This window comes from Spodoptera frugiperda, chromosome 4 (genome assembly GCF_023101765.2).
Source record: "Spodoptera frugiperda isolate SF20-4 chromosome 4, AGI-APGP_CSIRO_Sfru_2.0, whole genome shotgun sequence".
NCBI lineage: Eukaryota > Metazoa > Arthropoda > Insecta > Lepidoptera > Noctuidae > Spodoptera > Spodoptera frugiperda.
In genome coordinates, this window is record NC_064215.1 from 11,971,211 (window position 1) to 11,986,358 (window position 15,148).

The 15,148-nt window shown below is 33.8% G+C and overlaps 1 protein-coding gene across 3 annotated transcripts in view; it reads left to right on the forward strand.

Moving 5' to 3' along the window:
* The first annotated feature begins 1,306 nt into the window (after positions 1-1,306).
* Positions 1,307-15,148, forward strand: part of LOC118272685 (knirps-related protein) — a 64,228-nt gene continuing 50,386 nt past the window's right edge. For 2 of the 3 annotated variants that reach the window (XM_035589319.2, XM_035589320.2), the window contains exons 1-2: positions 1,307-1,821; positions 5,973-6,012. In XM_035589319.2, coding sequence (XP_035445212.1) covers positions 6,007-6,012 — 6 coding nt within the window. In that variant the 5' untranslated portion in view covers positions 1,307-1,821; positions 5,973-6,006. The remainder of the gene's footprint in view (positions 1,822-5,972; positions 6,013-15,148) is intronic. The other variant, XM_035589321.2, reaches the window with a different exon arrangement.

Sequence of the window (15,148 nt, forward strand, 5' to 3'; positions counted from 1 at the left end):
TTTTAAAGGGGTAAAATCATCCGTTGGCTTATCACCCCACTCATCATACAATGACATACATACCTACAGTGAGACGAGAGAGAGTGTCAGGCTCTTACTGACTAAAAACCACCCTGTTCCTACTACTGCTTTTCGAGCCGGAGCCCCGGTAAACCCGCAATGAAAGGTGGCCTACGTACGGACGTAGAAGTATGAACTTCTCAGCGTACTACTATGATATATGTACATATGTAATTAGAATTTCACGAATATCGTTTGATAGTGATGAGTGTAAAGAGATAACAAACTAAAAATTCATTTTAGGGAGAAAAACTAATTTATAAATATAAGTTAGGGACAGTCAAGATGATGACTATGTAAAACTTATCTGACTTTAAGTTAATATATAAAAAATATATACATCAATTTCCTAACACTTTATATGTATATCTAAGTGAATATTTCAATGATCGCGTCGGCAAACAAAACCGTGAGTACGAGTAACTAAACGAAGATAATTTTTTGTCAACTTTTTTCGTTAAACACAAAAATGCTAACATTTGTTACTTTAAAAAAGTTTCGCAGTAATTACATTTTAACGGTTTATTATTGTTAAAAGAAAGTTTTATTACGGTAGGATGTTAAGTAAGTCACTTTGTTTAGATTTTTAGTTCATTTTTTAAGGTCCTTTCTTTATCTTTGAAACACTTTGTGTGGAGAAATGTTCTGTATAACTTTAAAACTGTTGTCAATAATGCTCTACCAATAAACTAGAAACTGTAATACAGTGTGACAGATTGGTACTAAACTTTACAGTAATTGAACTTAATAAAATAAAATACAACATAATATAGACGATCGATAAAATACATTGAATTAAGTAAAGTATAACTTTGATAAAGTTATATACAAGATCAAGGTATATTTAATTTTATTACAAAAATATGAAATAGGTAAGGTTCGTAAGTAGAATGGTTGTCAATGGCCGCGCTGATCGCAGGACATTAAATAATTACAGACTCGCATTAAAAACAAAAACGCATATGTTGTATTTAAAAGGCGACGCGACGCATTAAACTGTGGAGTTACGATTATCGCACCGCGATCTATAACGTCGCGTATCGTTTTATTAATCGCAGTACGAGGCTCGGGCGCAGGCGCAGTGGCAAAGTTCACGCGATCCCACCAAACCGTACCTATGGACCGGTAACGCACCGGTAATAGAGAAAGAGACGCAACCATCCCCGACGCGATACGCCAGACAAGGACAGCACGAGAGATAGATGTTGCGTTAGAAGTTAGCCACGCCCCCACAGCGTTCGAAGCTCTGAGTCCACCTCCGTGAGCATTCGTGCGCGCGCGCCGCTCCAGCCACACGCCACCCGTGTTCGAAAATTTTTCAATTTCGAAAATGAAATCGGCCGCGCGATTTCAATCCCGTCAATAGAAGATGCCAGTGTTCCGCTCGGAAAATATTTTTAGAGCAACATTTGTCAAAGACTGTTGTATAGAAACTGTTGTAATGATGTGTCAGTAGCAGAGACAGTAAGCGAAGCAGTGCGGTAGTTGCAGCGTCGCGGTTTCAGTTTGCGTTTTCAGTTATACGTCACATGTAAATTGGACGCGGCGACATTTCGTTTGTTTGTTTTCATCGAAAGTGACTGGACTGTGACATTTGAAATCGATAGTATCCGTAATTGAAGTACCACGTATGCGGGTCGCTTTAGTGAAATTTTTATTGACTTAAAAAATTGGGAGCAAATTATTTGATTGTGAAGTGACAGTGGGATTATTCGGAAGACTGCCGTCTCCTGATATTGTGCACACACCAAAGATATTAAGGTAAGCTGTGTTTGTTTTATATATTAAAGCGTTAGATCAAATAGGCTAAATAAATGTTTGCTGTCTAAATTAATATAATAAAATTCATTCTCGACGAATTTTCATTTATGTACTAAATGAAAAATTAAATAATACAACAATGGAAATATATAGTTAAACCCCCACTAATATAATTGCAAAATAAATAAATTATAACTATAAACTTTAATCAATTTCTAGTAAGGATGCGTGCGCAGTTTATTTGCCGTAGCCGTAGTTCGGGAAAGCTCCCTACAAAAGACATCAACGAGCTTACACTAAAGTGTGTTCCCTATCTGCTTTGACTTCATGACAAAAATAATTAAACTGCACATAATATAATAAAATAACTAGCTTCTGCTAACGGTTTTACTCATATAAATAATACTACATATGTTATTCGAGACTATATCCCACCTTTAAATCATCCAGATCTGTTCTTTACTTTTAATTTCAAAGATCCATATTTTAAGATAAATATTCCAAGGCTTTAAAAATATAAAACACCATTTAGCGTGTATGATAGAAATCTAGAACATCACTTAAACTATAAAACGATAAATAAATATAGCAAGTAAATACAAAAAGCCCATTTTCGTATATTACAGAGCGATTTTAACAGATGTGTGGAATTTAGGAAATATTTTGCACGTGATTATGTGACAAACCATAAAAAAACGTATGAAATCGGTATAGGAACCTTCCGTAATTTACTATTGATATCAATTATTAAATGCAAGCCAATTAATTAATTAAACCCAATTAATAAAATAATTATGACCGCCGTAGGGCTCAAAAGTAATAACGGCGCTTAAGATAATGTATTGCCGAATTAGCTTATCACATAAAATGTTCCATTTTTAATAACTCTACCTATTTATCACCTTTTAATCTATTTTATGATATAAAATACTTGCTAATCCGGCTTATATTAAACATGCAAAAATGCAGATACAACGAATTCTCACTCAAATGCCATAATTTCAATAAATCCTCTTTTTCTAATAATCCATTATAAAATTAAGTGTGAAACTGACATCGTTATTTTAATTATTATTGAACGATTATAAAATAAATAATGACAGTTGATAATAATAGTGACAACATTCCGAGCGTTTATGTCTTTTGTACTGAAAATCGAAAATCTGTATTTTCCCTTTTTCTGTTAATTTAAGTTTGTTAGATTGGAGTTAATAATCCTAAGTGGCGATAAATACGTCGTGTCTAGTATTACAATTATCTTCAATCAAGGCTCTATAATAGATAAGGAAAATAGATCTAGACTAGACGTTTGATGCGTGGGCGCTGATAATTAATTTTGTCAATAATGCCTGTGTTTGAAACTGAAACTGTAGTGGTTTTGTTATGTCGGGTGTTGGTGACTCAATTCAGCGGAAAATTCAGTCCGACGCGCGTCGGTGGACTATGACAGTACAATCTTGCAAAAACTTATCGTGGTTTTTCATTATATCGCAATAAAATTTTACTATCACCGAATATATTTTACAATGCGCATGAAACATAGTATACATAGATATTAAATGAATCAGTTTCCATATCTATACAACTTTGATTTGCTATCCAAAAATAATACAGAACGCTTGTTATTTAGATTAAAAACAACGATAAAATATTTAGTTTTCCTAATCTAACTTATCCATACCAAAAAAAACTATAATGAAAAGTGAGACATATAACTGGAAATAACATCAATATAATTACAAACACACTCTATATACTATATTATATTAACTTCAATAAACAGTTAGATCTAGGCTAGATAAAGGCTTCACATTGAGGCTCCGTCTGTGACCGATGACACTGGAGTCACATATCATCCGCAGCAACACCTATTTCTTGTACTACATTAATTTGATATTAAAAAAATAACAGCTATACAAAAATATATTATATGTTATGTTAAATATAGACCATATGTGTAATAATATCTGCGAATATAAATTATGAGAATGCCATGTCCATTAGATTTACTAGATAGTTTAACTGTAATTTTTATTTATGTATATAAATTAATTTAATTCTTTATATAGAGCATTATGCATCATTATGTTTAGAAAATATATTTATATGTTACATGAAACACATTTTTCATTATGTATAATATATTACCTAGGTCTTCCTTTCAACAGTTATAAGCACTACAAATATTTAACTGTCACTTGATTTACAAAATTTAAATGGTAACTTATATTATACTAAACGTCTGAGTAAATACATTTTGTACTGAGAAACAATACCTACTAGACCGCACAATTAGCGCAATTGTTCTGACACGGGTTCGATTCCCGCACGGGAAAATTGTAGTTATGGATTTGGAAATGCACCTTCGACACCACACCACACTAAGAAAACTCCTAGTATGGAGAGAAGGAGACATAAAACCAATTATTACAATAATAACCTGATACTATTAAGTAACAGTCCATTTTCATTACCCACTATTAAACAATATCCTGTAACCCATTCACAAACACTGAACACCGCGAACTAAAACTCAGGAAACTTCAATTATGACTTTAACCTTTCCTTACACAACCGTGCTACTGTTGAACTCAGAACTGAAATTAGCACTATTTTAACTGAACTTCAAATTACAGTGGTTGTTAACGAATATTATTTGAGAATTGCTCCTAGTTAAACCTAACTGGTTTCCTGTGGGCGACCTGAAATTAGTAAGGCTCTGTGGTTAAGGTTTTATGGTCAAATACTGGCCTCTGAACTGTGAAGCCACGCTCGAACTCTAACTCATTAGTGAATTCAAATTTAAATTATCAAATGACTTTACACCTGATTCGATATAAATTAATGAGCACTAATTAATTATTGATTTTGTATTCCTAATCATCAACTAATTTTATCACTTTAATTAATAATCTTGAATAAATATTAAAACAAATATCATACAAATAAAGGAACGCCAACAATAAACTAACAAATAGCGCTTGCACTGCACTATAGTGGTTATAATCTACACATGAAGTCATATAAGTTTGAATTTTAAATTTAACTATTTATAAAATAAAGTGCACATTAATTTATATTGACAGGTGACTTTTAAACAGTCAGTTAATTGCTGTATTAAGTATTAGAAGTTTCAGCACAAAAATATGAGAATGTCATGTTCCATTAGAAATACCTGTACCATATAATCGGATCAATATAAGATGCTAGTTTCCAATCACTTAGAAGTACTTAGCGTCATCATTAGCAAGACATTTTGTAAAGACGCAATCAACAAGCCAATTACAGCGGCTGTCACACACACACACCTCATACATCAATACCACATCCATCACATTCCCAGATTCACACATATAAAAAACCCTATCAATTACCAATCAATCAAATAAACCAACCGATTGATTCAGCCATCAAACAATCATGTGAAAATTGAAGGAAACATACGTACGTTGTATGTACCAGCTTAAACTCAGCGATCTATCATAGTGACCTCGTTCAAAAATCGAAAAATTCTATTGAACAATTGACCATTATGCTTATAATAAAGTGTTATTAAAAAAATAACAAGTAATGAGAGACAATGCGGTCTCCGTGGGAAATGGTCCCACGGTGTGGTATAAGAACATAAGCTCTATCGTAGGACACGTAATGGCTTATGTACAATGGACAATGACAATTGTTTGAGTCCTCTGTGTGTTGAATCGATTTAACGTTTTATTTAATTGGGTCATTGGTTATTATTTGATTAAATCATATATGTATGTATGTATTGTATGTGCGGACGTAAGGACTTGAGTCATGACAGACTGACATGATTTTGGTGCGCATTTTTATTAAGTCATTGGAACTGTATTTTCATTTCACTTTGACGTAACTACGTAAAAGATAGATTATTTTTTTTTCTTTATATGCAGCCGTAACTTAGGTAATACGATTTGAATTAATACGTCGTAGACAAATTATAACAATGCCTCAAATTGAAAAACAAATCACATAACCAACACAGTAGTATCACGAAAACGAGATATAAAATCACGCTCAAGCTTGTATTCACAGAACACTTATTTCACGTAAATATAGCTTTAGTCGTTAACATAATTTTAATTATAAATTATTTTTATTTCTATGTAACTCATCAACGTCGTCATCAGCCAATCGCAGTGCTGGGCGAGGACCTCTCTCAATATGGAGGTACTCACCTTTGATTTATTTATTTTATACTATATATAACTTCAAATCAAATTCTATTATCTGTATAATAATAGATAAAGCAGATGTAAAATATATTTAAGTTACTTATAATATGATATCTCAAACGATTTTAATGAGATCCGTCTTGATAATTATAATTTATTTTAAATATAATTTCAGTCGTTTAGAATAAAACATTTATAAATCTTGGAGAGTCAGCCTCACTAAGTTATATAATTAATCATAAATTAAAACGGTGAACACTACCACACCCAAGTAGGTTGCTAACCATATCGTATGCCGTCGGTTGCTCGTTGCGTGCCGACAATCCACAATGCTCGGCGGTTACCATCGATAATTTTATGCAAGATAATTATTACAAATCGACCTATTATCTCTGTAGCCAAACTTTGCATATGATTTATAAGTTTCTCTACTTAACATATTATATTAGTGTATGAAGCAACTGAAACTTAGAGATATTTTCTATCTTAAAAATAATACTCAAATTGTCATTAATTCTAATAATATTAAAGTACCGAAATAGAAGTAAGCTTTACTTTTCAATACAATAAGTTATTTTTATAAATGTTGATGTTAATTCTGTTGAAATGTCTTAATAGTAATAAATAATAAACAACTTTCCAATAAATAACAAGTACCTAAGCCTAATGCGTAGCCACTATTTTGCAAAAACTAGTGGCCTCTCTCTACAAACGACTTAATTCCAAACTGACATAGAAATCATCAATCAAAGTCAATTTAAACCTCGAAAATCAGTTCAAAAGTACATTTAAGTAAATATTACAAAACGTCGCGGGCTAACGATTAAGTATCTTTTCAATTCCTAATTGCTCAGGTGTCGAATTATCGGTTTCTCAACAACCATTGGTTGTCAGGAGTCGCGTGGTTGTCGCAACCGTTGGCCGTTGGTTACAAAATTGTTGAGCATTTAAAAACGTATTACCTACTGTTAAGGGAGAGCGTACAATGTTGCTGATTCATATTTTTGTGACTTTTGTTGAATTATATTAAAGTAGAACCTTAGTAAATAGTTAACTAATGTTTATTCGAAAAGAACAGCTAATTATAAAACTACACTTCAAGTGAGCAAAAAAGATCTTTAGGTGACATTTGCCTTAGTAACAATTTCATTATCTCACTTAGAAGTGTCAACGTTTAAATGAGCATCCACCTTTTGTCCTATACAGGTCATTAAATTTTAATAACAACGCTAACCCATCAATCAAACCATAGCTTCTTTTGCGACATAATTGTAAAAATAAATGTTTTTGTTCCCCGGCACCTTTAATTCTGCCTAGCCCCTTTATAGGTATAAGGATGGAGTGAACAACTGGCGGTACTTGTTGAGTCACTCATTCCGTCACTAAGCGACGCCGTTTGTCACAAAAAAACGGTATAATTACTTGATCTGCTTTCATTCAAGTAAACCGCTTTGCTCATATAAGGGGCATTAATTAAACTATAGTAGTGTTTTAAAAAAAATAACTCTTTTTACCCCTCATCGGTCAAACGTTTGATCTGAAAATGGTCACTAAGAAAAATGTACCCTAGGATCCAAATTATAGGATCGCAATTACCTTACGCGGTGAATACTATAGGTTTTTATGTTAATACTTAAAAAGGAGTTGAGAGAACATTTAGTGAAGTCAGCCGACAATTTAAATAAATAAAATAATTATGTTGACTTTTATTTTTATAGGAGTAATTGACAATATCGTTTATTTTTTGTGTAACAAAGAACATAATTAGGACTAGAAAGAGTTAGTTAAGCTATTGCTCGTTTTGTAATTTTGTAACAAGTCACTTAAAACCTACAAATCTGGTGGAGTAATTAAAAAGTGTTGGTTATCAGACCGCGTAACTCACTAATCAACTGATTGGAATTAGTTATAGCAATAGTTACAACGTAATTGTTTATTGAACGAGATTTGACAAACGTTTAAAATAATCGTCCTTGATCCATTTCTGTTATTTAATTGGAAAATAGAAACCAATCTAACCTAAAAGGTGAAACAACTATGAATATTAAACCTCTACTGTATAATACAAACTAACTTGTAATCATTCGCAATTATTTTACATTGTATTACATGAGCGGCTTATTCCTACAAATCTTACAAAATTTCAAATTGAATTCTAATCAAAACTTAACGATTTTCATAAAACTCTCATTTTACGACTGAAATCTAATCTAACTTGTATAGAATTAAAGATTATTAAGATTAGGCTATCTCAAGATTAGTAAATACTAAATCTTTTTCCTCATCAACGACTAGTGAGAGCCCACTGCTAGATTATGGGGCTCCTTTACTATAATCTCTACACTCGGTAAGCGGGTTGGAGATTGGAGTTTAAAATGATACCAACCAGCAAATCTGTAAGCACCTTTTTTTGAGGGGGAAAATCATCCAATGATTTCTCCCGCCTTGGGCGAGGCGGGAGGGAGTGTCAGACTCTTACTGATTAACCACCCCGTTCCTACTCCTGCTTTTCGAGCCAGAGCCCCGGTAACCGCTAGGTAGTCCGCAACTCCGAAATCTGTAGGCACCTGCAGCGAGAGTAGGGGAGACCAAAAATGTATTTTACCCTGTCTTCAACACAAAGCTAAGATCTTACACTATAACCTAGGTATTCAGTAGTGTCCTTACCAGCACAGTCCAGTTCCCACGCGGCCGTAATGCCACCTAATGGATACAAGCATCATAATCGTGGAACTTAAGGTTCGTGCTCACTAGCCGCCGGAGACGCGAAGGTTAAACGGAGAATATGCTTGCAGGCTTTTTCTGGAAGCTGTATCAAACTAATTCTATGTTATTGCAATGGTTTAACTCACTGTTCTAGTGATGAAATAGGCATTAGGATATATCATATTAAAACCTTTTTAATTTGCTATTACAATTTCTAGGCCGCAAAACATTTTTTGTCTTAAAACAGTTTTGGGAAACATACTTTAAAGACTCAATCATAAAACAAATATACAGTGAGAGGTGTGTTGAAGTAAACTTCATTCTCTCTCTCACCTCTCTCTCTTCTTAGTAGCAAAGACAGTACACAAGCCTTTATATGATTTACCCAAGAACTAGTTAGGTACGATTCTCTATCCGATTCGTCTCCGGACAAACCCTACCGTGACACAAGTATACAACCTCCTTGCACCAACAAAGAGTACCACGCAGTACTCATGTACCGATGTAGGTACACTACACATCGCGTGTGTGATTTACTTTCCGTTTCATACGAAGTGCTGCAGCAATTTTACATTATTTTTAGTTTTATGCAATTGCTGGCTAGTTATGTGACATTATTGTAACAATTGTATCACGATATTGCGCATTTATGTTGTTGTTTTAAAGAACAGAAATGGCTATATTGTTTGTTATGAATGTTATGTTAGGTTTAATTCAATTACTTCAAGTAGTAAGCAATTATCATATTATATCAAGGTAATAGTGCCTAACATGAAGTCTTTTATTCCGTCAGGAAGAGTAAAATCTACAGTACCCTTAGTATAAGAGCAAACTCATACCTATCACCTAGCCAGATCAATCACATTTGTGCCCGTACCAAAATTTACAGTTATAAGGTACCTTCACCTTACTTAATCGCCATATAAGCTTTAGGCCTACGTTCACTTAGTTCACACCATCTTTTTAAATGCAGCTGCTAACCGTGAACGTCTTGCAAGCGACTCTGATAACAAATGCCTAACCGATCATCGGTACTTTGAAGATTTCATTCCAAAAATGTGACAATTCTATTATTTTTCGAAAAAAACGACGGCCCTTTATATCGACGTATGGACATAGGCAATAAATCGCGCGTACCGTTAGCAGCCGCGACACACAACCGAACAGATAGACAGACATAGTACAACTTCATTCGGGCAAAATCGTGAGCGCTCGGAATCACTCGTCCCCGATGTTACATCGCGCGCCGTTTTCGGTGTCCTCTAGGGGTGTTCTTTTCATATTACTTTCAATTAAATAAATCACAACAAAAAATATATATTTTCATCTAAGCAATGTCAAAAAAAGTCTGGATCATTGGTCAAAAGTGCGTTAATCGGTTCAAGATGATTGCAAGAGATCCTATTCACAGATCTTTCCAAAATTTTCAATGACAGCAATCTAGTTTCTTTTTTCGATAAATACCACCACCTATCCCTTCACAAAATAAAAACCCATAAACAGTATTACATTAACTTCCATGATGTAGAAAAAAAACCCTTTCAAAGTCACAAACACAATAATTATTTACCAGTTAAAATAAAAAAAGTGAAATACCATTTTCATACAAGTTAAAGTACATCCCTATCCACTGTCGCATTGATTGTCGTATTGGCTGAAGTTGGCGCCCTTGTTTATGTACGGGAAGGTATATTTTATTGGAATTTCGTGATGTATCTGCAATATTCGCATTTGTGTCGATTCTAGCCGCCTTCAAGGGAATGTCAACGGATCACGATCAATTTTCTTTAATACTTTACTTAGATACTCCTTAATCCTAGTTTAGTTCAGCCTTTTATAGTGTGGTTAACTAACTTAAATGTTATGGGGAATGTTATTTTCCTTTCTCCATTAAAAATTGTTTGGTCATTACATTATTTCATTTTTTTATAAACTTTTGTGTATCAAAAATGGAATATAAATCATCCATCAATTGAACCAAATTAACTCTAAGCAAAAAGACACAAAATTCATATTACTGTACACCGACTACCTAAATACTGTTATGATATATTAACACTATTATATGATAAACCAAAGATCATTTAAAAAAATACCTTATCATATGGAACAAAAAAATCAATTTAGCTTGTAACTGTACCTGACAAACAATACTGAGAAATTATAAACTTATTAAACGCTAAGTACCGATCGCCACTGTATTAAAATATTAATTTCACTCATCACAAATTAAAATTAATTATTTTATCTGTAGGTTGAACGTACACGGAACGTTGTCATGCGATGGAGATGGTAATGGTAGAAGGGGATTTATTTATTATATGATACCATAGTATGGTTACTATTTTTACTTATAAGATTTTTTTGAGATTTCCTAATCTTTCTGAAAAGAAGATTTAGTTTTAAAGTTGTTAAAGCTAAAACTCAGAACTCTTTTCAAAAGTTAGGAAAACCTTTCATAGTTGATAGCTCCACATATAGGTACTTATAATATCAAAAGACTTTGATATGAAAACATGTAGGTGGTATCACACAAGCACAAGTGGCTAAAAATTTACTAAATATCTCCTTCAACGGGCCTTGTCCGTATTCAACCTAAAGTCACCCATTTTTGTCATAAAATATACCTTCACAACTACCATAGACACAGGAGCTTAGAAAAATAAAAGAATATCATACACAGTCAAGTGTTGCCCAGTACGAGTCGTTCCTTAGTTCACATCATTAGCAGCAGTCGCCCTCAAGTAGCCTGCCGTGGAAATTTATAAATCATTAATTTACAATACGCTGGTCAGTTAACGATTATTAATTTTAATTAACTGTGAACGAAACTTTATGGTTTGCGGTTTAAGTTTGGAGAGGACAGCGGCGCGGTAAGCTGTAGCGATTTTATGATTGACTGAGTCTACATATTTACTTATGTAATATTGAAAAATATAAACACGTTTAGTTTCCATTATTTGATAAATAAAAACTGAGACGGTCCCAAATATCGATTTCCACCACTCCGTTTTCATGAGCTCTTCTTTTTTGAAATCAAACAAAATTCTGAGGTAAATGTAATTTCCCTAAATCAATAAAATTGTCCTTTAAACATTCAAATTCCTCCGCCCCTGCTTACATTTTATACCAGCGCCCACGAGACGGTCCCAAATAACGATTTCTACCATTCCGTTCGCATGACCTCTTGCGTCAGAGCTCTCTCTAATTACACTGTGGCAAAAATTCTGACATTACCTATCTTCACTCCTCATATGTACCACCAACTAAACTTTACCGACCACCAAACTCCTATTATCTTCATTGTAAAGTTCATTTTTGTTTGATACAACAGCATTATTAAGATTGTAATAGATGTTGATATTTAATTTGTCAATGTTATCGATGACAGCCTCATTATTTCTATTCCTTCTATTTGTCGAAAGTGTTTTGAGAATTGGAGTGGTGAAAGATGGTCTCGATTTTTTATGGTTATTAATTACTGGCTTATAATTGTTGTTTTCGTTTCGATATATCACGAACTGAAACTTTATAATTGGCTAATATGAATTCAAGGTAATTAATGTTTGATGGTCTCTTAGAGCAAACAGATTGAGGAAATGTACATTTAGTGAAATTATAACGTGGAGAGCTCTCCGTGTGCTGTAACCGGCCGAGTCTAGACTGTAATCTGACAAGATGAAGTAATTATGCTCTCGTAAACATTTCTCTTCGGAATTTGAAGAAAGTTGTTCGCTACAAAGTAAACAAATTGGAAACGCACAATGAAGAATAAATTTAACAAAATATATAAAATTGAATTACGTGTCGAAATTCACGAGTTAATACGAAAAGTAAGTTTCTACGTATGTATGAATGGAAACATAAAGTTGAAAAACGAAGTCTTTGGAAAGAAGGTAACCTTTCAATCAAAAGGCGTTTCTCTAAATGTTGTGGTCGTTGAAGAGCTCAATTTTCTCACAAGATTTCTTTGACACGGTACAAATTCCGTTTCTCTGAAGCCTGTCACATGTCAGCTCTGGCATGTAGCCGACATAACTGTTTTGTTTCTATTGAGCATACAACTCGAACCTTTCCTCAACACTCGACGGCGAGTATGAATTCTATGGGCGCCATAACGTCTGCTATCTAAAACGAGCTATTTATTACGTGCGATTTCACGCTCGTTGCAATGCAGCTTTGTGAAATGCTATGAATTTGTAAAGATTTTCAAAATCATTCAAATCAATTCTGAACCATAAACATTGTATGTACGAGTGCGGTATTCAATTTTCAAATTTTCCATTATTACATAAATTATCTTTTTTAATACACGACACGGGCATTATTTATATAAACTTCATTTTAATCATAAACCATATTTATGGCTTAGGCCACCTCAACATCTTCAATAAACTATCTTTAAAATGTCATACACCTAGTTTGCATCGCCATTCCGCCATTCCACAATTACCCAACCTTCACAAAAGATTTACGCTAATAACAGTAACCGCATAGCGGTCGTCTCGGCGTCGTGTCGTTCCCACTAAACAGGCTCTTCGTAATAAGTAGCCATAACCCGGCGACTACTACGCATACACGATAGAATTTTCATTTTACTACCACATCGTGTCGTCTCCGCGATGATTGATATTCGCAAATAATGGCCACACATTGTGCTGTCACTCTCAGATCATTGCTACACGCAGCCGACGACATTTATTGAATTATTGTGTTTTAGGTTATGATTGGGAAACTGTTGCGAATGGTGATGTCAGATTGTTTGAAATATATTTAGTAAAGCTTCATATTTACACTTTATAATGAAAACCACTTATTTTAATACAGTCCACCCTCAATAATTCGAACTCATCGGCGTCAAACTCTCGAGAATTCATAGTTGTAGGGAGAAAGGGACAGAATGATTTCAGAGTTCAGTAAATTCTAAGACAAGTTCAAATTTCGAACCAATCGATAATTCGAAATATTTATATTCGAGGGTCTGATAGCCCCTCGAATATTGAATTAACGAGAGTCGACCGTACCACCGTCATAAACGTCATTAAATCAAACTCACAAAATCATTCTTCATCTCCTTAAACATCGAATCACAGAAAAAAGTTCTACACGTCTACTACAAGACTCACAATACAGTTACAGAACCTGAACAACAACGAGCAATATTTTTCCTTGCACCTGAACTTACTACGGCTACTATCTACGCGTATTACACCACTTTTTTCCAGTCTCTCATTCACAACATTGAACTAATTAAATCGGAACAATGGATGACGTCACTTTGCGCACGCGCCGCCGCCGCGTAAACTGGCGCAGTTAATTACGCGACGGTAGCAAGATCAAGGCTGAGCGGTTATGAGGATTACAAGGGATGAACTGAAGCGAATACTTGTATATGCTTGTAACATTAAGTATTTTTTAGTTCCACCTAGTATTAACGATGCGATGGTACAATATACATATCAACATAATGGTAACAACTAATTAATTAAATTAAGCTAAGAAAAAAATTACACAATTAAGATTATGAAGTACATACATTATCAATAAAGTTCTATAATATAGAAAGCGGACTGGGTAATTAGTTCAATTATATCATTTCCTACATATTGATACACTGACCCTACAATTTAAAACACTGCATTATATTAAAATCGCTTCAGTTCATACCTTAAAACGCACCCAACACTTGAGCAGCCCGTGAGAACTGGAGCGATAATGTTATTTTTTCACTTTTACCCGCGAACTGTCAAGAGTCAACTGTGACTTACTGTGATACAATGTCACGGTCTGGTGAAGTTGTCATAACTATTGTTTCATCAACGCGACTAATAATTCAGGTCATTTTTTATTGTATTATATTGTTTTATGCTTCACTTTTTGTTGTTATTGAGAGGGTTATAGTCTATCTATTTGTTGCGATGCATTTTCTTTGATAGGTTCTATCGTCGTACAATTTTATGTTATTTTAAATAAGTCTAAATGATAGTTAATATCAGTATTCATCACTCTACATGGAACTTTATACTATAGTATGTCATATACAACTTACATTTCGACTTTGTTGTACAAAAGACCAAAAATATTCTAATCTCGTACCAAAGGACCAGAAAATCACAAAAATATCTACAAACAAAAACAAACCTAAAATAGAAGGCAATAGATCACGTAACAGATTTGCGTGATCTAATTACTTTAAAATGTAATTTCGCGTAATAACCGACGTCTTCACCTCGCACTGTTGTTGCGAAATTAAATAATATCACTCGTGGCAGGTCACGTGTTTGTGGCCATTGTTATATACGACACGATTTTCAATACAAACTGATAAGTCTCCATCAAAATTAAACAAATTTTAAACATAGGTTTACCAAAATAGTGGTTTTCTCCCGTGAACCAGTTGAGAAACGCTCTACAAGTTACAAGTC